The 25,598-nt window shown below is 55.2% G+C and overlaps 1 protein-coding gene across 1 annotated transcript in view; it reads right to left on the reverse strand.

The window, feature by feature from the left end:
• CHSY1 (chondroitin sulfate synthase 1) overlaps positions 1–25,349 on the reverse strand; it is a 66,653-nt gene extending 41,304 nt beyond the window's left edge. Inside the window, exons 1-2 of the mRNA XM_035554633.1 lie at positions 25,036–25,349; positions 16,564–17,059 (exon numbers count right to left, since the gene is read on the reverse strand). Coding sequence (XP_035410526.1) covers positions 16,564–17,059; positions 25,036–25,334 — 795 coding nt within the window. The 5' untranslated portion in view covers positions 25,335–25,349. The remainder of the gene's footprint in view (positions 1–16,563; positions 17,060–25,035) is intronic.
• Between the last annotated feature and the right edge of the window lie 249 nt (positions 25,350–25,598).

Genomic DNA, 25,598 nt, shown 5'->3' on the forward strand with positions numbered 1-25,598 from the left:
ATTAAAAAAAAGACATCCTGAACAGCATTAAAAGCAAGACAGCTTCAGTGGCTAGCCTCAGATACTGAAGACGGAAATTTGAACAATTTGAAAAGCAGTGGCCAAAACCTATCTGTAAGAGGAAAGAAAGAGAGAGAGAGGGAAAAAAGCCACTAAATGCACCGAGAGGAGCCAGAAAAGACAAACAGCCTCTCGCTACATAGAGTGCTGCTGTGCTGTACTTACTCTGTGCAGGTAAAGTACTAATGGTGATGCTCTCGAACAGATATGAGGAACTGAAAAAAATGGCAATATGCATAGGCATCCGCTGGGAGAGAGGTGCTGAGAAAAGCCGTGTGTTGGCTTCTATTTGGGTGAAGTTCTCCTCAACTTCTGCAGCGAGCTACAAACCGGAGACCCCCCTGCAGCAAGGGGGGATTACGCACAACCTGAGGAGTGCACGACAACACACACCTGGACCAGAGGGACCACGGGCAGTTCCCAAGCTCCGACCAGCAAGAATTGATACTGAGCTCACGGACACCCCACACAGCACCCCCAGACACCCCACACAGCACTCCTGGGAAGGGACAGGCAGCAGCGGCGAGGAAGGTGTTAAGGGGCTTTGTCAAGTGGCACTGACGTTTTGAAGAGGAAGCTCAGGGTACGTACACTTTATGTGAAATGAAGCCTTCCCAAAATGCTATTTTTAAAGCTAGCTGCTATAATGCAGTAAATATCACGTATAAAAGTGCTTTATTGTGTGCAAACACCTTTCAGAGCAAATGTAACCTCGGAGATCGTGAGTTCATCCCTACAAAAGAACATTTCACTGTCCAGACGTGTTCAGCAAGGTTTTGCCCAGAGGGGGAAGAAAAAAAAAGGAAAATGCAAGAGAAAAAAAAGAACTTTACTCCATTTTAGGACTGTGAAAGGCATTTACTAAGACATTTCTGTACAGCTAAAACGTTCTCTTTCATTATAATGTTATCTCATTAAATATAAATTTACCTGGACCTGACTCCTCACTATCGGAATGATTTAAGACCTCTTTCACTCGGTAGAGAAATTAGACCAATTAATAAACCTGAAATCCTTCTGCCACAAGGATTTCCCCTGAAAGGGCTTTAGCAGCAGATTTAGCCCTGGAGTGCTTCAGGCGAGCTCGCAGCCCGGCTCTCTCCGGCTGTGAAGGCAGCAGCGGTTGCAGCGAGCAACAAGTCTGCCTCTGTGCTGCGTCACCCAGCGCCGCCTCGCCGGCGTGATAAAGTGTCTGCTGGGGAGGGTCCAAACAAAGCCCACTTCATCTTGCATTTCCTAGAAATCGGTTAAAAAACAGAGAAAGAAAGGACACAAAAAAAGCCCTCATCCCGAGCTGTGTCGATGGAGGGTGCCGGGAAGCCGAGGTGCTGCCCCGGCGCAGAGAGCTGCCCGCTGGCCTCTCCTCCAGCCGCCTGCTTGCAGCCATCCCGCGGGCATTTCATGTATTTCACGTGTGGTAAGTGAAATCCTGTCAGCATCGCCTGCTTGCCGCTGTTACCTGGAGACGCTGCCAGCAGGTTCCTCCAGCAGCTTGCTGAGGGGGTGAGAGTTACAACGGACCTGCATCAACCAAGGTTATTTCGCTGCAGAGAGAGGAATAAAGCTTGGGTTAGCCCCCCCGTCTGCTATTTTGCCTCTGGTCTCCTCAGTTCTGTGCTGGCAGAGCATCTCCACTGTGCCTTCTCCTTCAGGGGAATACAGACACAGCACACACACACACGTGCAAATCCTCCGTCGTTCTAGCACGCCCCCACAAACAGAAGACAGAGAAACAAGCCGGAGCGACCCGTCACCTCTCCAGGCTCCCGTTCTGCCCAGCGGGCTCTGGTTTGGGCAGGCAGGGATTCGGCCGCCCGACGAAGCCCTGCGAGCTGCCAACAGCTCTGGTTTGGAACTCAAAGCCCACGGGCGGTCGTGCCCCAGTGCCCTCTGTGGGCCCTTCCATCTTCATTCACCTTCAGCTCTTACAAACCTCCCAGTTCCTGAGACATCTGAGTTTCCCAGGCTGTCCTAGCACCCGAACACCTCCCAGCTCTGACCTCCGACCAAGCGTTTGCCCTCATGGCATGGATCCTCCTCCTTCCCCTTTCCTCCCTCGCTGTGCCTTACACCTGGGAGGGCTGCCAGCCCGCCACGGCCGAGTTCCCCCTCCCCAGAGGACAACTGCCAAGGGCTGGTGACTTACAGACACCTTCCTATGGCCAAGAGCAACAAGACAGCTTATCCACCACCCCAGGGACCCGCTGGTGAGAGCCCAGGGGGATCCGGAGCATCCGGCTTTACCAAGAGGCTGCCCAGGAATAAAAGCTCCCCTAGAGTGCAGGCAAGAAGCTCTCCCTTTACCAGGCCGCTTGCCTAAACTGCATTAGATTTACATTAAAACCCCATTAAAAATATCTGCGTCTATTCTCGCTCGCTTATCGCTCCCCAAAGAACCGCGTGGCGTCCGGCCATTTACCGCGCCTCTCCTAAAATCTCCTGGCCCCGGAGCTTTCCCAAGCGAGGGCTGCAGCCCACGGCCCCCGGCATTTCCTGCGCGACACGCGGGGACGCAGCAACCCGCACGGGATTGCAACGGGTCAAACGCAGAAGGGCCTCGCTCCGCCGTCCGTCTGTCACAGGCTCCCTCGTGGGGAAGTGAAAACAACCCCAACTGGATCACACTTATCACCCAAAACTGCATCCCAGGCCAACAGGGATACCGCCCTAACGGGACACGGCGCCAGCAACTTCCCTGGCAGGACGGGCTCGAATCCACCGGGCAACTGGATCGAAGAAGAATGGACAATCCCATGGCTTGTTCGAAACGTTATAGAAGACACAGGTTGAATGTTAATCAGAAAGAGAAAAGTACTGATCATCACCATATCAATGGGCTCAGTTTAGCTTTCAGCGCTCATTATTGTCTGGTGTGGGACACAGGACTGAGGCTGCACGGGTATTTCCAAGTTTCAAAGTTATAGCTGTGGTCTGGTTCCCAAAGGCTGGCGTAGAAAGGACTGCAGCGACTCTTAGGATTTAAAAATAAAGAAAAACATGACGGCATTATCCATGCAGCAACGCTCAGGAACGGGGTCTGGAGTATTTTACAGCGGTTCTGTTATAGCCCAGCACACACGAGGATGGGAACATTTACTTTAGCCAACCACAGAGTGCATGAGCACGCAGGGTTACAAGAAAAAGGGGACTTTCCAGCACAATGCACAGCAACCTGTGGAGCCGAACCGGAATATCAAGAGATGGCCATATTTCCCTATTATTTACCACTGAAACACCACGAGAACCACTGCAGCTCCTTTCTTCTGCGTATAATCATCATATTGATGAAACTGGCACCGACCCCGAGCTGGACACGGCTGTTCTGCCCCACCACACAAAGAGACACAGGCACAAAGACAACCGGTGACGTTATGTTGGCTACCGAAGAAAAACAAAATCCAAGCCACTGTTCTTCGCTGCACACCCTCTGCTTGGCCGGGAAGAAAACACGCTCTCAGAAGTCACTTTCAGACCTCGGTTCTGAACGAAGAGCTGACTGTTCAGCACGGTAACGAGGCATGAAACGATACCAGCTACGACGCAGGCTGCTCGGCGCTTCGTCTGTGCTGGCCACCAAGCAGGTGCCCGAGCGCTCCCCCTTCGATTGAGCTCGGCTGCCACGCCAGAACACGTCCCTGCGGCATCCCTTTAGCGCAGGATGGTTCTGCTGGCGTGCCGAAGCAGCTGAGAATCAGAGAGCATTGCTTCCCTGGCAGGTATTCCTCCTCGCCTAGGGGAGACAGACACAGGGGAGTTCTACGTCTAGAAAGAACGAGACCATTGCTGCCCATCAGATATGATATCCGGCTCTGAGGATTAGAGCCGTGTCACAGCGCGAGCCAGGGCAAACAGCAGGTTGTTCCCCAACTCGCACCTTGTAACATTTTGCTCTTTACTCAATTTTTTTTTGAGACCGATTTCCTTTCTGAAAGCTCATCTCTGTCCTCCTCTGCCTTTCCCCCCCCACCTGCCCAGCTCCTGCATTCTTACCGGAGAAACCGCCGGCAACTAGGGGGCTGTGAAGCTCTGCCTCGTCTTCACACTCCTCAACGAGCCAGTTTGCTCAGGAACTGCAAGCCTGCTTCTCCTCCACCCTCCAGCACTTCCAACCTCAACTCGTGTCGCTGCGCTGACCCTTTGCACAGGAGCGCCCGTGCCACAGCTACCTGCTTTACACGGGTGGCTGGAAACAAATTGGTTTGCCGTGAGCTGCGGAAGGAGCAGCGTTTGCTCAGTAACCATCCAGCAGAGCATTGCACAAGAGCGGCTACTTCAGCCAGCCTGACGTTGCAAACGCCAAAGGAATTTGGTTCCCTCGTATCTCTGCTCATGGGACCTCTGTTTAGAATATTTGGAATTTCTCAGACTCCACCGCGCTACGACCCCCCTGGGTTTCGCTCTGGCTCTCTTGCTTTCGCCACCTTTCACCTCCAGGAGGTTGCTCCCCAACCCTGCACGCTGCTCCCGGTGCCGGGGGGGATCTCTTCTCCTGCTCGGCTCCCCCGATCTTCATTAACAAATTGCCTTCAATGAGTGCCCTGGGCTCTGGTTCAGAGAGGCTGCCGGAGAACCGCAGCTTTGTCCCCGCAGGGCTCCTCAATTCGTTCGCTCTTTGATGCCCTCTGGGATCCGAAGCAGACAATGCTGATTATTTTCTGCAATTTCGACCTGTGGCTTTTCTGCACCGAACCGGTGGAGGAGGTGGCGGGGGGAGCATTTCCTGAGCTCACCCTGAGAAAAGGCCCATTCCGGCAGAAAATTCAGTCCTCCCTCCCGAAAACAAGTCTGCTCCTGCCTGCCCTCACTTCGGCCCTGATGGTGGAATTTTAATTGAAGTGACTGGTGCAGGAGGGGAGGGGAGGTGTGGTTTGGCTGCGGGACACCGGGCCAGGACCTCCTGGACTCCCCACCTTGCCCTGACGGTTCCTCCTGCGGTGCCCCGGTGATAACCCTGTGCCGTGCAGGAGAGCTCTCCTTCCACCGAGGGGGCACGGGAAGGTTTGCAGGCGCTTTGATGCCGAAGCACAGGATTCTAGACCTAAGAATCCTCCCTCAGCGTCCTGGGAAATCTGGTTCCTCCAAGTTTTCCCCGCCAGCAAGGTCAAAACCGCGCTTCTCCAGGCTTGCTTGAGAACGACAGCCAGTCTGAAATTAAGTCGAAAAGTAATTTCTCACCCGCTTGTGAGAGAGGCGGCAGAAAGCTTAAATGCGTCTTCAAAGCCCAAGCAACCTTCGGCGAGAGCACCACAGTCCCCAGAGGACAGAGCAAGTGGGGGCACACGTCCCCAGGGCAGAGCTGCCGCTCTCGAAGGACACAGACCCGGCAGTGGCTCGTACCCCGGACCTGCCCCATGGCACCTTTTGACACATTCAGCTTCCAGTTTTCAATATTTATCCATGCTACTGGAGCACAAGAAAATGTTAAAGGGAAAGAGCTTAATGGGAAACAGGGCACGTCCCTCCTGTGCTCTTCCTTCATCCCATGAGATCCATCTCTTGGTAATTCGATGAGAAGCTGTTTTTCCACCCAAGCTCTCCCTCGAGTCCCAGAGCCAGCGGTGACAGCATGAGAATGCTATTTGGGAACGGAACTGGAGGGCTGTCAGCTAGCTTTGGGGGGTTAAAAACAAAAAAAAAAGGCAAAGAAAACCAAACACAGGAGGCAGGAGATGGCAAACTGTGAAGATGCCTAAAAGCCAAAGGAGGCGAACTTCAGAGAGCGAGCACTTAGCAGGGCTCCGCCAGCCGACGGCCGCCTCTCTCCCTTCGCTCCCTCCCCTAGGTTTCAGACGATGAGTGTGCGTTTGTGGGCAGGGCTGGTTGCAGCCAAGTCTCTGTGTGAAATCAGCACGAGGACACGGACAGGAGAAAAATGACTTCGGGCAGACGGGGCAAGAAGCTGGGGAGGGGAAAGACGGGGGGGAAAGCAATCCAGAGGCTGCAAAGAAAATCAAAAACTTTACGAAGCCGGGGATCCCTTCCAGCTGGGACGTGCCCTGCTGGGGACTGGGGTCCCTCCACACTGGCGCAGGCTGCGTTTCGGGCCAGGTCCGTCCCCACGTGTGTGACGGGAGGATTCCAGTCCTGCTTTCGCAGGGAAAGCCTCCGAGGCACCGCTCCATCACCACGAGCACCGGGCCGCCGCGCGGCTCCCTGCCCTCAGAAGGAAGGGGAGGCAGCGCACGAACAACATCCCCCTGTCCATCGCAGCCCCAGCGCCCGCATACCTCCAGCAGTAACCACTGCTAGCAGGCTGAGGCACCTCGGCAGACGTACGGCCAAGCGCCTATAAAGCAGCCTTTGTGCGGGCTGACGGGGAACAAGGCATTTTCTGTCCCCGACCACCTAGCCGAGCGAGCCGGGCCGCGCGTTTCACGCTTCCTCCGCCCCGGGAGCCGCGAGGGCAGATGGCGGGACGCAGACACGACCTGCAGAGCCCCGCGGGGGTCCGTGGGGAGCCGTGCCGCGACGGCACGGAGGTGACACTGCCCTCACCTCTCATCTTCCTCCCGCAGCAAACCCGCGCTGCGTGGCACAGGGAGGGCAGAGCTGCGGGTCAGCAGGGACTCGTCCCCGCGGTCCTGAGCCCTGCCATCCTAACCCTCAGGCCCCCAGTCCTGCCTTTTACCCCATCAGTTATCCTTTTCACCTTCACCCTAGTTCCCCGCTCCGAGACCAGGCTCGTTCTTTGAGGCCGCAGGAGCCGCGGTGTTATTTTTGGCCCGGAATAGATAAGGAGCCACGTGGACGCTTTCTCCCCCGGACAAGCGCACGCAGCGGTGACGATACCAGCAGCAGACGTCGGGACTCGGCTGCTCACGTTATTCCACGGGATCGGAGGTGGCTCTGCTTGCAGCTGGGCCCGTTGCAACGCAGCGGCGAGGCGACACGCAGCTGCAGGAGGCTCTCACAGCGACTGCAGCACGGTTTCAATGCCAAGGAGCCAGAGAAGGGGGAGAAAGATTATTTGGAAAAGTCACAAAAAAATCGCTCTGCTCAAAACCTGGAAAAGTCACAGCTTCGTAATATTCCCAGGGAGGCAAAAGCCCTGCTGCTTTGTGAAGATTAAACCCGCTACTGTCTCTGGGTTGGTTTTCGCTTTTTTTTGTCTTTAATGAAGTTCCCCTTGGCCAAAGATGTTAGGAAGTGTCTTCAACAGGAGAAGGATATAAAACCGAGCATGTCAGCTCAGTAAGCTCTGATAAGGTTAAACAAACATGCAAGGCAAGGTAAGGGTGAGGTTTCTTAACAAATCATCCGTGAGAAGGTTAAACAAATTTCTCTCTTGTCAGGACAGCAAAGATACGCGTGCTCACAAGAAAACTTTTGCTGACCTGGACGGCGAACGCGAGAGGTGTGCGTGCTGGAGTCACCCCAGGCCAACAGGGCCATTGTTAGGGAAACATCGGGGCTGAAGGCTGTATGGAACCACTCAAAATGGGGTCAGGCTTCCAACCCACCCATAAATGGAGCAGGATTGTAGGAAAAAGTATTTACAAAAAGCCAGACCTCAGATGCAGACAGTTGGCCCCCCAGCACTCATGCACACTGACCATTAATTATGGACACCCACTACTGAGAACTTTCCTAGTCCTTATTAAGGACAAAGAACATTTGCCTTACGCAGAAACGCTGAGGAGCGAGCTCTGCTGTCTCATGGGCAAATGTTTTCTCTCCCTGTAAGACAGTAACACGTTAAAAAGCACGGCTACGAAGGATTAAGGCAGCTCCGTTAATACAAACTAGCACTCTCTCCTGCATTCCTCGCTAATACAGCGGTGACATAACCAGCCAAAACATTTAGCTTCAACTCAAATACGGTTTAAAGAAGTTACTGCCAAGTAATTAAACCCATTGAAGGCTTATGAGCAGAGGAACCTTCCTTAATGCTCCGCTGCGATTCTCAGCGCCCTTTTCTCACCGGTGGCACCGAGCTGAGGCAGCAGCCGTGGGGAGGAGCAGGCAGCGAGCTTCCACCACCAGCCCCGTGCCTCTCCAAGCCACCCACAAGGGCCGAGCATGGTCACAGTCCACGGTTGGGGTTTCTTGGTGTTTCCTCGCTGTGCTTCCCTCCTTGTGCCAGCAGGGAGAAGAGGACAGGAGCACTCCGGGACCCGCAAGCAGCTCTTCTGCTACCATCATCCTGCTTCCTAAGGAACTGCTGCCTGAGCCCAAACTGTGGGCTCCTGCTTCCTTCCTTGCTAATCCTAACCTCTGTCTAAGAACCTGTGCTTAATCCCCGAAGAGTGCCAGATGCTTCCGAAGGCAGCTTCCAAGAGCAAAAACACAGCTCTCAGCTGGAGCTCCCCAAAGCCATTCAGTAGGGAGGATTAACCCCAGAGCCTTGCATGGAGTTTAGATGCAGTGGGCACGACCCTACCCGTGCTCCGTGGTTACACGGGAGCACGTCGTGCCTTCTCCCAGCCATCTTTCTGAGTTAATTCATCTGAAGTACGAGGTCCAGGAGCTGCACCTCACAGCCCAGCATCATCACCTGGGGCTCCATCCTGCCCTGACGTGCTCTCAGCCGCACGCCGGAGCGGACACAAAACGCAGCCCCAGCAACGTTGCCAGGACGTCACGAGATGCACAGCATCTCAGCTCCAAGGGCGCCGTGCAGCCTGCAGAGCTTACCTGGGCGCAGGGAACCTGCTGGGCTGGAAAAGAGCTCGCTGCGGGGGTCTTCCTCCGTCCGCAGGGCTCCTCATCACGGTACGCAGTGCGGCACGGACGTTGTATAGGCGGATAAGGAGCTTTCCAGTTCAAAAGGTCTTAAGAAGCATTTGGGGCCACCAGCAGCAATTTAAATTACACTCGAGCTTTTGACTTTTTCTGAAGCCACCGCCATCACCACACAAGCTGCAAGGCCCCGGCATGAGGCTGAACCCATTCTCGAGCATCCCACCGATAAAAATCTGCCACAACTTCTGCTTCCCTACTGCAGCAATATTTTGAACTTGCTCAAAATGCGGCTGAGATCATCGCTGACGCCTGCCTTGCTTTCACTGAGGGAAGCAGCGGAAACCCACTTTCAGGAGTGGGGTTTAGAAACTAACCAGCACTGAACTTTCGGTTCTGCAGGGACCCCAAACATGCTTCCTACCCAGAATTTCAGGATCTAAGAAATCACCACCGGTCGGTCCCCCCGGCCCTCCCAGTTATGTTCCCAACTTCTCCGTGCCACATAAAGGTCATTTTGTTGGAAGATAATCCCCACCCTTTGGGCAAGCAGGATTTCTGGCAAGATTTTAAGAGGTCTCCAGCTGATAACCATGAAAGTTCGCACCGCCAGGAGCCCAGATAAGCTTTTAACACAGGAAATTAGTGCTAACGTGTTTTAAGCATTTCAGCGATCCATTAAGGACGGTGCAACAGCCCAGCAAAGTAGAACCGAGTTCTTTTTTTTCCAAATCGGATGGGTTTGGAAGGCAAAACAACAGCAGCAGGTCTCCGGCAGGGAGGTTTCTACAGGAAATGAGGTTAGGCAGATGCCGAGCAATTAATCCTCCGGCGGCACAGGGCACAGGCCGCAGGAGGATGGCGCACGCCGCCCGCAGAGCCGTCAGACACAGGCAGAGGCCCGGGCGAAACCTGCGGGCTGTCCTCCTGCACCTTCTCCAGGGCCATCCGCGAAGCGCCAGCCATCCCAGAGCCGACGCTGAGCCTCGCCGCCTGCCTCGGCAGCACCCGACGGTGGCTTTCGGAGGAGGAAATGTGGAAAGAGAACAGGAATCAGCAGTTCCTGGGCCGAGATGGGGGCTGCCCTGGTTTTGAGAGCTCTCCCCAGCAGCAGACCTGTGACTGCCAGCGCGGTGAGCTGGCAGCTCAGGAAGGGGCTGCCCCAGCCCACCAAGCACGGGGAAGCGCTCACAGAGTGCTGCATCGAAGCAGCGGCAGCCCACTGGGTGTTATTTTCCCCCCAAAGCACTAAGAAAAGCCTTCGAAGCAGGCTGATGCTACACGGCTGGCTGCAAGCAGTGCCTAGAGCAGCTCTGGATAACGATCTGGGCTCCTTCACTCTGAGTGCAAAAGAAAATGATGCTTTACGGTAAACTGTGTTTTATCCAAGTAAAAATAGATATTATATCAACACCCATCGTATCCATCCATTTAAAAGATCCACCTTTTGTTTCTTTGCAATAATTTAATCGCTTTTATTAAAAAACCTAAGTATTCCCCCAAATACCAAGCACGGGGCAGCCAGCACTGGAAGCACGGGAGCTGGAGGCGTTTCTGCCACCCCTTCGGTGACCTCAGGCGGTTCACATCGAGCCCCTTCCCCACCTTGTTTTCCTTTCCCAACGCCACACAAGCCTGGCTTTTCTCTCCCTGCCTCGCAGGCTCTGACACCTCCGTGCTGGCGGTGCTTTAAGCTGCTCACCCAGCTGGGCCGGAGCAGCCCGAGGGGAGAAGAGCAGGTATTGTCCCCCCCCAGGTTTACACACACCTCGCCCCCAAAGCATCCAGGCCACTGCTGCCCTCCGCTTATAGAGGGGAAAATCTCCCAGGCCAAGAGCCCCAGCTGAAGCCGCTTCGTGTCCACTGCAAGTGAGAAAGTCAATTTTTTTTTTAACTTTTTTTTTTTTCCCCTGTCTTGTCACCTGGGGCATTTCGCTGAGATTTTGTTTATGCGGAGGGAAGCCCGAGGAGGTTTGTTCTTCCACCCCACCCTGGCCTTTTATACACAGAGATAAGCACTAACTAACGTGGAAGCGGCCAGCTCAAAGCGTAACGGGAGCCAGCTGCCCACACGGGTACCGCTGGGTTATAACCCACCAGAGGCTGAATTTCCCCGTGCCCTTTCAAGGTCTCCAGGCAGGTGGGATTCGCCCACGACAGGCGGCGTGCGGCTCTGGGATTACAGCGCGAAGTCGCCGGCGAGCTCCTGAGGGGCAGAGGAAGGATGTTCTCCTCCCGCTGTGCCTCGCAGCGCCGGCGGGCCACAAAGCAGGCGCCCACCCTGCAGAAACGGGGCAGCCCTGCGGCCAGCTCACAAGGGAAAAATCCTCTGGGAAGCTTCTGGGCTCCGATTCCCCTCCCTCCTGTCCCCACGGCTGCTCAGCTGAACGAACTCACAGCCCCACGCATCCTCCGTGCGCCTTAATTAAGCAAGTGGGATGAGGAGGTATTACAGCGGGGTTCTTGATCCGGCCGTGCCACGACGGATTAGCCTTCGCTGGCTTGTCCTCACGACAAGAACTAAGCCAGACAGCCACCCAACTCGGCAGGCTGACGGATCCTGACTCCTAGCAGAACTACTGCACTTCGAAAAGCCAATAACGGGGAAAAAAAAGCAATATTTCTGTTTTCTGGCTTCATGGGGGAAGCCTCCTTGGTGTCTGCACTACAGCATCACGCAGCCCCCAGCGCAGGCACTGCAGCAAGCCAGCCAGCTCGCCAGGAACACGCTCGCTGCCTCTGTGCTCACCAGAAATGGGTCAGTCCCAAGCAGCACCTCCAGCTCGCAAGGCACATGGAAGCCCGAATCACGCAGCCCTCCCCTTTCAAACGGAGGGCTGGCAGAAAGTCACCGAGATCCAGGCTCAAGTGACCTCAGTATGATGCTCGGAGCTCGATACAGAGCAGGTCTTGATCCCCACAACACACAAAAAGCCTTTACCAACCTGAGTTCAGAGGTCAGTCAGCAACGACCTAGTGGTGTCAAGTCAGTTCTTCCCCTCTGAAATATTTGTTTCTCAAATACGTAATTATTTTCTGAAGTGAAAGAGCTCGGTCAGGACTTGGGCGCAGATCTGAGGTCTCTCCTCCTATCCCGAATCCTCCCAGCCCACGCCTTGGCTTCGCCAACCCCGGCTGCTCCCTCCTGTGACCTCCCTGCCCTCCTCCTGAGCAAACACCGCCACTAAAATTAGAGCCCTGTGGCCGTACCTCGCTGCCTCCCCCCCTGCAGCCACAGACTGCCTGTCACATCGGGCAGGTATTTCAGTCTGCCCAGGCATCACCCCCCTGCCCGGATAAGGCTCTCCTCTATTCCTACCTGCGTGCCCTGACAAGGAACCGCTGCTCACCACCCTCACGGAGCTCAGGCTCTGTTCGTGCACTCCCCCAGGACAAACAGCCACCCACTTCTCATTCTGAAGCCAAGCAGACACCTCTGAAGCGCTTCAAAGATGAAATCGAGCGCTTGAGAAAGGTCCATTTACAAACATCCACCCTAAAACAGCGGGCAGGCCTGTATCCTCCCTCTCTCTCACACTTGCAGCTCACATCGTAGGTTTCTGGAAGGAACGGAAGGCATTTCTGAACGTCATTCGGATTATTTCGTACAACCCTAAACCTGAGTTTTGCTCAGGGCAGAGTCCCTTCCAGAAGCAGCACGTTCCGGCGCTGCCAACGTACTTGGCAGATCCGAGGCGCACTTTAAGGGCTCTCCTAACTTCAGTGGATTTCAGAGCAGCAATTACCTTCAATTACTGCAGATGAAAGACCGCACAAAACGCTAATTCGAACCCACCCTTCTCCCAGGAGCCCCCCAGTACCCGCAGTCACCACCACCCTGCTTCTCCCCCAGCCGACGCCCAGAGGCTCGGGCTGCTCTTCCCTGCTGCGCTCGCTCCCTTTGTCACGACCCTTTTTGCCATTTGTACCATACACATAAAAAAAGTCTCGCTTCTGGAGGTTTAAGAGCATTTGGTGGCGGTGTGGAGGAAAGCACTTCCCCCTCCGTACCCCCCTTACTGCTGTGTTCCTCCTTTCTGTCACTGCCTCAGCCAGAGGAGAAGGAAAACCAGGGGCGGCGCAGGCGGAGCGCGAGCTGCTCGCTGGGTCCAGCTGTTTCCACCGCAGGGCAGGAAGCAAAGCTGCTGGGCTCACCTGAAAGCAACGCGTGTCGGACGGGTTTTAATGCCGAAGAGATGAACGGGGTGCGTATCAGCACCACCTCGATTTCTGGCCGCTACAAAGGGCTTGTGGTAAAGTTATCAGCACTCCGATGCTGAGGATATTGAACACCGCGTCTTAGAACGAGACAAACAAGATCGAAACAACACTGAGCTGCAGAACAACAGCTCCGTAACTCAGACGCATTTAAAGGAAACGCTAAACTCAAAATGAAAGCAGACCACGAACACGCTGGGACCGTTTAAATGACAAACCAGACGCTGTCCCCAACGCTGAAAGGCGTCCTCAGGCTGAGCAAGCAGGGCAGCGCGTGGCACAGCGCCGCAGCGCGCGACAACGCACACCTCCAGCACCCCTGGGGTCTGTGCAGCTGGGTGAGCTACGAAAGAAGGAGGCTTAAGTATGTAAACTGCTGCTAAGGAAAAGCACCAGATGTCCAGAACACCAATATTCCCTAGAAGTGCAGAGTCACTTCCTAGCGAGCTCAGCACAAGCCTTTCCTCCCCTGCAGGAGGAAGGCCCGCACTGTGCATCGCCCCAAAGCACGAAGCTCCCGTCTGCACTCCTCAAACACTTCACAGCTCCGTTCTTTTCATGACTTTTTCTCCCGGCGTGCTGCACAAAGTCCACAGCTTTGTCTGCTCCACCCCACGGAGGGCCGAGTTTTGGAGCTATCCGTCAAGCGGCCGCGGCTGTCTCGGTTTTGTTTTCACGACGATGACAACCCCTCGCCACACAGAACATTTTCAGAGGTATGTCTCATCCGTGACTCACCCGACCCGTCTCCTGTAGGGCCACGGCTACGAGCCGGGCCCCAGGAGCCTAAAATCCATCCACTGCTCCTGATGCGCTGCGGACGCAGGGGAGTTTCAGTTCTCCCCAAACCTGCCTGTTATTTTTGTGGCATCTCTTCTGGGGCGGGGTGAAGCAGGAAGCCCGAAGAATCGCGGCGTCAGTTCTTCCTGCTGTATTTACTGAAAAGCTCCTGACAGCAGGAAGAGCACGAGCAAACCCTTACAAGCCCTGAAATAAGCGGTGCCGCTAATGAAGCGCTCCGCGAGGCACCGCGGAGAGCAGCGAAGCGACAGAAACACAGGAAGGGGGGAAAAAGAGGGTTTTGAGACAGCCTGCTGAGAGCAGAGGAACACAGAGCCGGGGCTGGAGCTGCGCTTGGGCACAACCCCAGGGAACGAGCCAGTGGAGATGAGCAGCACAGTGAGGACATTGTGGGATCCTGAAGTCAGAGAAAGGGGGCAGTGACAGTCACGGAGATGAGTAAAATGCCTCCGGGCACAGCGCCCACGGCAAGAACAGCACAGGGGAAAAAAAAAAAAACCCACCCAAAGCGAGGTCCTGCAGGGCTCCGCGTGTCCGAGGCGCTACGGGTGGGAGCAGGGAGCTGGGGGTGACCGCGGCCGGAGACGTGAGCTCCTCGCTGGTGCTGCTCAATGGGACGCGCAGGATGAGAGGGGGAAGTTCGGGTTGTCTGGGTTGGGTTTTTGTGAGGCCGAAGCAGCTCTGCCTGCTGAACCTCGCGCTGCAGCCGCTTCCCTTTCGGTGGGAGCTGTGAAGGACGCCGTGCCCTGGTGCAGACCAACTCTTTGCTCCACCAGAAGCTCACTGAAACACAACGCCTTGCACCGCGCTCACAGCCGCCTCTTAGTTGACATTTGGGAACGTACGAGGCACGGAAAACGTCGCTTTTACCCCGAGCTTCTCCTACCACAGCTGTTAGGGCAGCTGTGTTATTTCGCACGGCTATTGGTTCATCTTAAATAAAATACTAGGCGCATTTAATCAAGTTGTCTGGGCAGTGAGAGGACCGCACCGAAAAAACGGAAAGATGACAGGTTTTTCAGCTGAAAACCCTCGACTGGATGAGAGCAGGGCTGCTCCTCGCAGAAGAGGCGTGCTTTTACCACCCAGCATCCTCCTTCCCTCCCAAGCAGCAGAGCTTTGGCATCTCACGTCTTTGCACGAAAGGACTTCACGGCACTTGGGAGCACCCAGCACCACGGATAATTGAACAGTGGCTGACCAAACGAAACTGATTTTGAGGAAAAGCCCAACCTCACCCTGTCAGATATCATTCCTAGTGCAGTTGTTTGCCATCATTAGTTATTTCAAGCCCAAATGGGGTCGGATTGACTCCAAGGGGTCTTTGCCAGTCTCAGCAGAGCCCAGGTGCTGACCCGCAGTAAGCTCGCAAATGCCCCATGGGAGAGGCATTCACAAGGAAAGTTATTCCGATTCGGAACGGCTAGAGTGAAAATTTTATGCTGCCAAAAACGGTGGAAAAAACGTTACTGACTTCCTGCTAAGGGCTAACCACGACACTGGCACTGCATAAACCAGTTCCAGGTCGGTAAGCTGGGAATGTGGAGAGCGGCTGGTAGTCCAGCAAGCCCTCAGGACCGACAGATAGGAATAAACTACTGCAGCTGGAACCCTCCTTCCCCTTCCACAGCGGCCTTCCTGTCACCGAACTGTGAACTGAAACGAAGCAAGAGCTCTCGGGGGCAGAGGATTCAGTAAACACATCAAGAGTTCAACACGAGTCACTGCTGGTAAGAGCGAGGCAGCAGCAGCACCCGTCGCCGTCCGCGACCACGGCTCCTCCGTCACGCAGACAGAAATCTCCCTCTCTTTACCACGTCTCCCAGAAGCACAAAGCAGCGGTTGTATGCTGGCCGTAAACGCTTGCATAAAAAGATAAACTGTTCGCTCTCTCTCCTGCTCTCACCTCCTCTCTCCTTTCTCAGCGAAACCCCCGGCGTTTTCCCTGGGAGGAGCGTTAGGAAGCGCAGCTCGAGCCCAGCAGGTGGTTTCGATCAGACAGTCTGTAAACACCCAGGGCTCACTTCAAAGGGCGCAGAGGAGCGGGGCAGCAGAACCCCTCCTCGCCCCTCGGAGGAACCGCCGGCCCCGGCACCCCGCAGCAGCAGGAAGCTGCGGCAGAAACGCTGCCAAAAGCAGCCTGGGGACTCTTGGTTTTTTTTTTCCCCCCTCGACGTGCCAACTCCGCAGCCCCAGCCGCGTGGGCAGAGCGGGAGTTTCGGTGTAAGAGCAGTGGCTTGGCTCTGCTGACATCAAGGAGCAGCGCGGCGGGCGGGCGGGCGCAGGACGGGGCTGCGTGACGGTGCCAGCACCGATGAGACATCTCTGCAGCGGCTGTGGGGTGGGAAAAACTGCCACTGTCAAGGCAAACATCTGTCAGCCTGGCACGTTTGAACCGCGGCACTGGGAGCCTCGATTTTGCACGCTGACACTGGGACACAACCAGCTAAAAGAAAGACGGCTTGAGCAGTCAGGACTGCAGGGACCTGTGGCCACTTTGATTTAGGTTTATTCCCTTTGTGTCTAAATAAAGACACCCGTTATGAGCGCCGAACGTTCCTCCCACCGCCCCGGCGTGCCTAATTGGCCTCCGCTTCCCTCCCTGCTTCCAAGTTCGTGTAGGTCTCTCCTGGGGCGGCGCTTGTAAGAAACGAGAGCGTACAAACCGTACGGCCGGGACCGTCAGGTGGCAAAGGGAGGCGAGCCCCGGAGCCGCTTCTGCACGGCCCTGCGGCAGCAATCCCCTGCTGCCAGCCTCTCCCTCCCCCAAAACACCCCCCTCGTCCGCCGCCCCCTCGTCCTTACCTCGTAGGACCAAACGCACTGCACTCCCGCGAACCTCCGCACGCATCTCCCCACCTCCACGTCCTCGTGGGTGGTGTACATCTCCCGCAGGCACTCGCCAATGTGGGGCACCATCCTGCGCAGCACCTCCCGGCTCATGATCACCCCGGGGCCCCCCATGCAGAAGTTCTCGCCCGGCTCCAGCGCCAGCTTCCCCATCTCCTCCGTGGTGCCCAGGCCGGTCTGCCCGAGAAAGAGGGGCTCGCTGCTGTTCAGACTCCTCAGGAAGTTCTCCAGTTTGTCCCCTTTGATGTAAACGTCGTCGTCGGCTCTCATGAACCATTCGTATTTGTCCAAGTAGTGGTCATGCATGTATTTGAGCATCATGAACGATTTCTTCTGGGGTGGGTAAGAGTCATCCACCCCTGGAAGCGGCACGATGGGGATGGGAATGGAGGTGTCCGAACCCTCGCTGGAGAAGAACTCGACCTTGCCAGGAATGGTTTTGGACCAGGTTCTAGGTTGCAAAAGACAACGAGAACTAATTGAGCATGCAAACAGAGGCAGGCAGAAAGCGCTACCCAGCAGAGAGAACTCAGAGCTGCACCTCATTTGCTTTACAAATTTTCTTTTTGAACGCCTCGAAGGGTTATTTTTTTTCCCATGCAAACAAGGACACTCGCATTGCACCCCGAGCAACTGGCTTAACACGCAAAAACATCTGACAGGGCAAGCACCTGAGCACCGCTTTTGCAGCTGTAGCTGTAAAAAAATACAATAAGAGCAGTTCAGTAGCGGTGGGCAGGGTTTCTTACACGTACTTGGTGTTGGTCTAACAGCAAAGCTGAAGGGAACCAAGACAGGCCGACGACTCATACGGCTGGGTTTAATGCCTCAAAAGCTTCCCTGCGAGCTCTTCAGCATCATATCCACCCCCCACCTCCCCTAAGCACCCCCCAAAGCTCAAATACACGTTCAGAAGTACTGACTTCCGAGGAGTAAAGAGCCACTAAATTTCACGTGAACTTGTCGAGGGCCAGGATCCTGTGGGAAAGCAAGCGAAGGGCGGCTCCTCCAGGTGCTGCAAGGCTTCGGGAAACGCTCCTGGTTGTTTGCAGCCACTGGAGAACCCCAGGAACAATAACCCCAAAAGGCTCTATGCCAGCAAAGGACTGGTGTAAAAGCAGACCTAGGACGTTGATGGAGAGCACGTAACCCAAGTGGTGAGCTGCGGCACGTCCAGCGGCTCTCCTCACGCTTCGGGCCGGATTTTAGCAGGAGGCAGGTCCCCAGAAGAGGAGCCTGCTCGGCACGAAGCAGCACGGCGACATCTGCTCCGCACCTTGGTGCTCGGCTCTGCCAAACCCGGCCCATCCGCGCGGGGACCGCGTTGACACGGCAGGAAGAGCCGCGGGCCGCGGGCCTGCTCCGCAAGACAGACGGCAGAAAACTCAGCCTCCTCCGGGGAGGACTTCCAGTCATGTAACCCTTGCAGCCTTGCCCTAAAAAAATACGAACTTTGAGCTTTCAGAGCCATTTCCTCCAGTTCTAACTTCGAGAAAACAGAGTTCAGGTGTCCTTCACAGGAACATACAGAAAACTATTTTCATTGATAAAGGGACAGGTTTTACCCCTTTTTATAGGGATAGGAGAATATTTTCTCGTTACGTTTGGTGACTTTGCTCAGAGTCTCATCTGCATTCGGAGCCCAACGTGGAAGCACCCTCGAGGTGAAGGACACGGCACCTCCCATGCATCACTGTCACTTTCACCAGATGCCTCCCAGCACGGCTTCCTTGCCAAAAGCTGAGCAGATTTTGGGCAGCGCAAACCATGTGCAATTCAAAAATCGACAGAATTAGCTCCCGCACCGACTTGGAAATCTAAAAATATTTCAGAAAAATTAAACCTTCGGTTTGCCTGGGAAATGCAGAAGCATTTAATCGGGACTGAACATCGACTCTGACACCTTAACAGTTACACACTGCTCCAGCTTTGTGTAACAAATATCATACAATTACTTTAAAAGCTTTGTCTTCTGGATTTCTTACTCATAGGAGTAGTGTTCTGCTGGAAGTTTAGATCCCGACGTCCCACAAGAGCACACGGTGAAGTCAATGGAAACATTCCTGCTGACTTCCCAACAGAGGTGATGAGGCCTTTAATCATCGGTGATGTAATTAACGCGTGGTGCTCCTGCTTATGGCTACGTTCTGGCAAAGCACTGAAAACTGCCCCTTTTAAAACAAGACTAAGTTTTACTGTTTATTTTGACAGCCCCCCCCTTGCATACAAATACCGGGGTTCAAACGAAAAGGCTGCGTGGAAAATCGTTCTTCCCATAGCAGTGCGTGATCTAAATGTACAGGCTTCTTCCCCAAAAAGCAGGTTCTCGATGCGTTCCAACTTCAATCTCTCATTTTTAATGCCCCCGATACCCTGAAAGATCTGCCTTTGTAAGGGCTGGGAGCCACAGACAACGTGGGATGGCTTCTGCCAGCCCAAGTTTTATGTCTTTTCTGGCCTCTCCAGGAGTGGTCTTCGCTTTTATTTATGTATTTATTTGCCTCCCCCCCTTGTGTTGGTTCCCGGTTTAAATTTCCTCCCAGCTCTCTCCCCAGCTCCCCTCCCCTGGGGACCCGCTGGAGCATTGTCGGGACAGAGCCCCCATTCAACGGAGGGGGAACAAAACGCATGTACGTCCGTAAACCCTGGCAGATTTGATTTCCAGCCCTCCCGCTGCCTTAAGCCCCTTGGCTCAGGGCCAGTTTGGCCCAATCTTTTCTTGGACCCGGTCCACAGTTCAGTTTCATGCTAAAACAGGAGCCCAGCGCAGAAATAACCCCAAGACCAGCGCTGCCTCGGCCCGACGAAGCCCCCGTTCGTTTCCTGCGGCAGCACAATTCCCTGCTCAAGATGACTCGCTGGGAATTGACGTCCCCAGCGTATGTTGGGACCCGGACAGATGAAATGTGCTCCCCCACCAACAAACTGCCCGAGCGTCTGTGGCAGCGTGAGCGCTGCTCCTCCGAGGCTCAGACAATGGGAGCCGCCACGGGCTGCTCCTCGTGCCCAAGCCACAGCTCGCTGCTTCGTGCGTCCCCTTTTTAGGGAAAGAATACAAAAAGAACAATTTGTTCAGGAAACGTTACTGCACCTAGGGAAAGAAGCAGAACCACAGACTGTACGGTCGCTGTAAGCACATCCTTCTGGCCCCAGCCACCAGCAGGATCGAGGACTGGTAAATGCTGGGTTGAATTCGGATCAAAGCTGCTTTTTTTTCTCTGACACTGCAAAGAGGCAGACCTGGCTCGGCCACAAGCGATGCTGCAGATCCACGTGTTACCGGCCGAATTTCTTGCCAGCCCTCCCATCTTTAGCTCAGTTCCCCGTCTCCGATCTCAGGTTATGGGCAGCAACCTGACCTGCTGGGCTCCTTGACAGAGCCCTGCTCTCAAAGCACCACCTTCCTGCTTCGGCACTCGCTCCCACCGGCTGATACTGCTCTTCTGGCCAAGGCTTCTCCAAGGGAAGATTTGCAGAATGCATCTGCAGATGAGTTCCACGTTTGATGACAGTAATTAGAAAAAAATAAAATATTTTTAGAGAAACCTGGCACCCTCCCTCCCCTCCCGTGGATTCCTGGGTCACCCTCGGTTGTTTAAAGGAACTGCAGCCCCGGTGTCTCTGCCACCAGACTCCTGCAGTGATCGCCTCCACTGCAGTCACCGCTGGTGGCCTCGGCCAGCTTCAGGTCCTGCCGTGCTCGACCCGGTCCAGAGAGAAATATCAGGTTCTGAACACAACCGATACGTGCACTGCGCCGGTCATTTAAAAACCAGGCAGCTCCCAAGCTTATCTCCTTGGTGTAATCTGAATCGGCTCGGTTAAACAGGAGGATGTGCATGAATCAGGACAGCAAGGCTCTCTGTTACCTGCCTAGGAGCAGCGCTGGAAACACGCGGGACATGTGCGACCTGGTTTCTCTCGGTGCACTGGGCACACAACTCCAACAAACCAGAAGCCAGCACCGACAAGAGAAATTAAAATGCAATTTAAACAAACATGTACACATAAAAATTAGGCAACGCTTCCGTAGAAGAAACCTCTTAGCAGAGGATGTTGGGACTGTTCCAATGTCGTCGGCTAACAAGTCAATTTTATCGTCCCTTAAGTGGCTGGATAACAGCTGGGATATCCCGTGTGCACCTTCGTCTGAGCAAATCACCAGCAAACTGGATGCAAAGACTTTGACAGAGCTCTTACAGGCAGCTGTGCACTACAGCACACTGCGTGCACAAAGACAGATCTAAAAAATATATACACATCTATTAGAAAAGGTGACCACTACTATAGCTTCTGAGTGCTGTCATAAGTAATTTCTTCATTTAAAAGTAAGCTATAAAAGCACAGCTTGGAGCAGCACGGATCTGGAAAGTTGTATCTTCAATTTCCATAGTGTCTATTATTTATTTGAATTACCTTGCTTTATCCTCAGCTCTGCAGACTTGGCAGAAACAGCCTGCTACCTTACGCAGACAGTGCCCCCTTTGCAGAGACCCAAATTAGAGACAATTACAGAAAAACGTGTTTTGCTTTTGTCCGCGCAGTTTGGGAACCTCCCTTAGAAGAGACCAGAGAAATCATTTTAAGTTTGCAGAAATGGTCATCTTGTGTAATTAACCTGAAGAAAATCATTATTTGTGAAGAACTCAGCACGATAAGGGACCTACAGGACTTGCTTCTCAGACACACATTTCAAGCAAACTGCATGTTTAATTAGTGGTAGCTTTGCACAATTGTTCTTCAAAAGCCCAAGTCCCATCTTTCCACCCAGATTTGCTACAGGGGGATTTAACAGAGAACCTACGCAGCTTCCACAGTTCCTTAAAGTCCTTTGAATTAATGAGATGCCAGGTTTCTGTCCCTGGGTACGCACGGATTTTCCTCGTGGAAGAAGGGACAAAAAGGGATCCATCCCCTGCAGGCAACTTAATTTCTCCACATCCCCCATGCACCAGTCGATCCTACTTGATTTGTGTCCTTCTGTCCCATGAACATTCTCAGAAATGTTAGGAAAAAATCCTGTTTCCTGCTAGGAAAGCGCAGGTACGTCATCTTTGTGCCAGATGACACAGGAGCAGGACACACAGAATTCTCCTCAGCTGATAAATAGCCTTTGCTATTCAGCTGATATGCTGAGCAAAACACATATAGCTCCGTCACGATGTTCAAAGTCAGTGCACGTGAATTCTCCCAGGAGGTGTGAACGCACACTCCGCAATCCATCTTCCCACCTCGCTAGTGACCAGAAAACCCCACAGCCACCACCCAACAGCTAGCCCTAGGTTCTGAACTGAAAGGAAGCATGAAAATGTGGTTTGCATTATAGGCCAGCAGCAGCTAGAGCGGGCTTAGACAGATAATACCCACGCCGTGAGACCCCAAATCCTCCTGGCTGCCTCTCACCTCGCCTCCTCCAAGCACTCGGGTATTGAGACTCCGGCGCAGCCTGCCTCCCCTGGGGCAGTGCATCCAAAACGGAGCCACCCGAGGGGCAGCTTCTGCCTCGAGCTCGAGAGAGGGGGTTTGTGGCACTTCATGGTGCCGTGGGGACCGTCCCGAACCGGGAAATACCATGGCTCTGTTCCTGCAGGGACACCGGGCAGTCACACCGCCACGGGCAAGGCAGGCGCGGTGTCGGATGCCAACCTCTGACACCCAGCCGTCGGCGGCATTCGCACCACCGCTCTCCTTTCGGGTTTCCCTGGAAATCTAGTTGCTATGCAAAACAAAAAAAAACAAAAAAAAAAAAGGAAAGAAAAAAGGGTTAACTGCTCGGTATTTCTGTTCTTGAGACAGCAGGCTTAAATCTTGCGGGAGGCTGCTTAGTCCTTATTGCCTCTCCTTCCTGTAGCTCTTTCAGGACAACTCCCCTCAACTGCAAAGCCATTAGCACATAGTGCTGCACTTTCCCTGAACCCCAGCCGTACTTTAACTCCTTCCTGCACTGCTCTTTTCCTGGCTATTTCGCGCCCTTTGATGTGACACCGCAGTTTCTGCAGCCGCATTTCGCCGGCCTTCTCGAAGGGAAGCTCCTCTAACCTGGCTGTCAGATGCAATCACCGCCGAAGCTACGAATCCGCCCTGCAAAAAAAAAACAACCTGGAGATCTGAAGCTTATTTCTCTGCCTCGCAGACTACAAAAGCACGACTGTTTCAAAGGGCCGGCGGCTCCTGGAAATCCAGCAGGCCCGCTTTGCCTTGCAGTGGTCATTTTGCTCGTGATTGATGTTCAGGAAGTGGATTGCTTCCCCTCTTGTTAGACCCTATGTGGATTCACAGCAGCGAGGATCAGCGAATGCTTTCCGCTCCGGCCCCTTTTAGCTCTGCCCGTCAATGGCCTTTGAGCCGCGGCAGCGCGGAGGTATTCAGCCCCTGAATCCCTAATTCCTTTCAGCGGTATCAAGGCTCTGCACACGCTGCCACCCCGGGAAAGCCTTGCGAGCAGCTTCCCGTTTCGCTCGCTGTGCCAGCGATTCAACTCCCCAGGATGCTTTGTCAGTGTGGTAATCCCAGCGATTGTCTGCCGGAGCACTTCATGGCAATCAAAAGCCATTTAAGATTTCAGGTTCGTCTTCCTCTTCCCCCTCCCCACCTTCCCCCAAAGACGTCTTCCTGTCACCAGGACATTAGCTCGTTTCTTTTACCAGTAGCGGGGGAAAAAAGGCGTTCAGCCCTACCGCAACGTTACCAGCTCTCATTATTCGGCCCTTCCGAGAGCTGACAGCCCCTCTAGAGGTTAAACCAAAAGAGAAGCACAATAAAAAGTGATGCTCAGCCCTCCTTCCCGGGCCTGAAGGAGCCCGACTCGCCAAGTTGCATCTTTAACTGTTTTATTCGTGCACAGACGTTGCAGATCTGGTTCTGAGCTCTCCTCAAGCACGGGACTGTTCAGCAAGCACGGGCAAATCCAGGTGCGAGAATCCTTCCCACACCAGCACGGGAAAACATCCAGGACTAACACCCACCTCTGGACAACGTCGTGATAAACCGTCCTTTCGGGGATTCCTGACACAAAATTTGGTGGCTGCTAGACCGATTGCTCTGCCACAAAACCTGCTACGTGATGTCCCAACATGACTCCAGCCTTCCCTTATGTAAATGGGAACTGCAGGGCTCGTGGGATTTGCAATCCGAAGTGCTTCACCCCACACGGTGAAGAAAAATACAGAACCCTGAAGAAACACATTCTTTCACCCATTTCAAAGGATCAGTCACACACCCTCTGTAACTTAATTACAGGTCTACTACCGAAAGAAGGCATTAAGTCTCCATTACAACCGTCTTTGGTGCACAATACGCTGCAGATTGCCCAAATTAAGCAATTTGACTGCGTTTGGTGCTGATATGAAGAGCTGCCCCTTCCCAAAGCCGGGGGGGGCAGCAGGAGGAGACGGCCCGTCCATGTCCATCCCGCCCTGCCCGGCCAACGGGGCCACGCGTTTCCCAGCAGGGCAGAGAGGCGATGGAGAAGGCTTTCCTTCAGCACAGGCACTGAGGGGATGTTTTATGAGGCAAAGACCCGCCCCGGAGCCCCTGTGGCCTGCTCGGAGCCGGGCTGACATTTCCAGCTCTTAACTCTTTCAGACTCCCGGAGCGAGGGGCGTATTTCGGCAGGGCCACGTCTCCGGCACGCCAGGCTCCGAGGCTGAGGGCTGAAGCCCCGTCTACACGCCGCCATCCCCATCACCGGGGTCCACGGCACGCCGTGCAGAGCACAAAGGTGTCCCCTAATCCCAGCACGGTGACCAGGAGCGGGTTCCTGTGCCGGCTCTACCTGGTGCAGCCCCCGGCGGAGGCAGCGAGCGGAGGCCGGCTTCACCCTTTGTTCCCAGGCGCGTTTGCTGGGGCTCCATCTCCTCGGCTCGGCGCAGGGTTGGGGTGGGTTTTTTTATTCATCCCCCTCTCCGGCGGTCCCCAAGCTTTTATTTTTAAGCCGTTTATACATTATTACAGCTAGTCTTAGAAGGGGAGGATTGCTGTCTTTGGCAGGGGAGTCACAATTACTCTTTTCGGAAGGGAGGACGGCCTTTTACACGTTACCACAATTACTCTCTTCGGAAGGGAGGACGGCAGCGCCGTGCCCGTGTCAGGCACACCGAGGCGAGCGCTTCGCCGCCCCCAAACCCCTCGGCGACCACCACCACGGTCCCCCGGGGCCGAGCACGGAGCCACCCCTCAGCGACAGGACCGTCTGTCCATTTGTCCATCCATCCATCCGTCCATCCATCCATCCATCCGTCCGTCCATCTGTCCTCAGGGTGCTGAGGGGCACCTCAACCCCCCTCAGCACCTCAACCCCCCTCAGCCCCACCACGACCCCCCCCCCCCCCCCCGGGGCACCCCCTCATCCCTCACCCCGCGGGGCTCAGCCGCATCCCCGTCGGCTCTGGCCCCATCACGGAGCCTCCCCCCCTCGGCCCCTCTCACCGGTGGGCGGCCACGGCGCGGCTCCTCAGGTACTTCTGCGCCGTCATGACCCCCACGAAGAGGAAGCTCCGTGCCTGCGGGCCGGGGCGGCGCGGCTGGGCGGCGGCGGCGGCTGCAGCAGCGGCAGCAGCAGCGGCGGCGGGGGGCGGCGGGCGGCAGCCCACCGGGCGGGCTCGGCGGGGCCGCGCCGCCGCCGCCAGCTCGGAGGCTCGGGGCAGGACGAGCCGCGAGGCGAGCACGAAGCCCAGCACCAGCCCCAGGAGGACGCTGAGCCAGGCGCGGCGGCCGCGGCCCGCCATGCCCAGCCCGGCCCTGCCCGGCCCCAAGCAGCCCGGCGCCGAGGCTCAGGCCCCGGGGCGGCTCCCTCACAGCCCCGCCGCCGCCGCCTCCTCCTCCTCCTCCTCGGCCACCGCCGCCGCCGCCGCCAGCCGCGCCGAGTCGCCCAGCGCCGCCATGGGGGGAAGGGGAAGGGACGGGAAGCGGAGGGAAGGGGGCGCCCGCCTCCCCTTCCCCGGCCCTGCCCCTCGGCACAGGCGCCGTGTGCGGCCCGCGCCTCGCCGAGC

The sequence above is a fragment of the Cygnus atratus genome, chromosome 11 (assembly GCF_013377495.2).
Source record: "Cygnus atratus isolate AKBS03 ecotype Queensland, Australia chromosome 11, CAtr_DNAZoo_HiC_assembly, whole genome shotgun sequence".
In the NCBI taxonomy this organism is placed as follows: domain Eukaryota; kingdom Metazoa; phylum Chordata; class Aves; order Anseriformes; family Anatidae; genus Cygnus; species Cygnus atratus.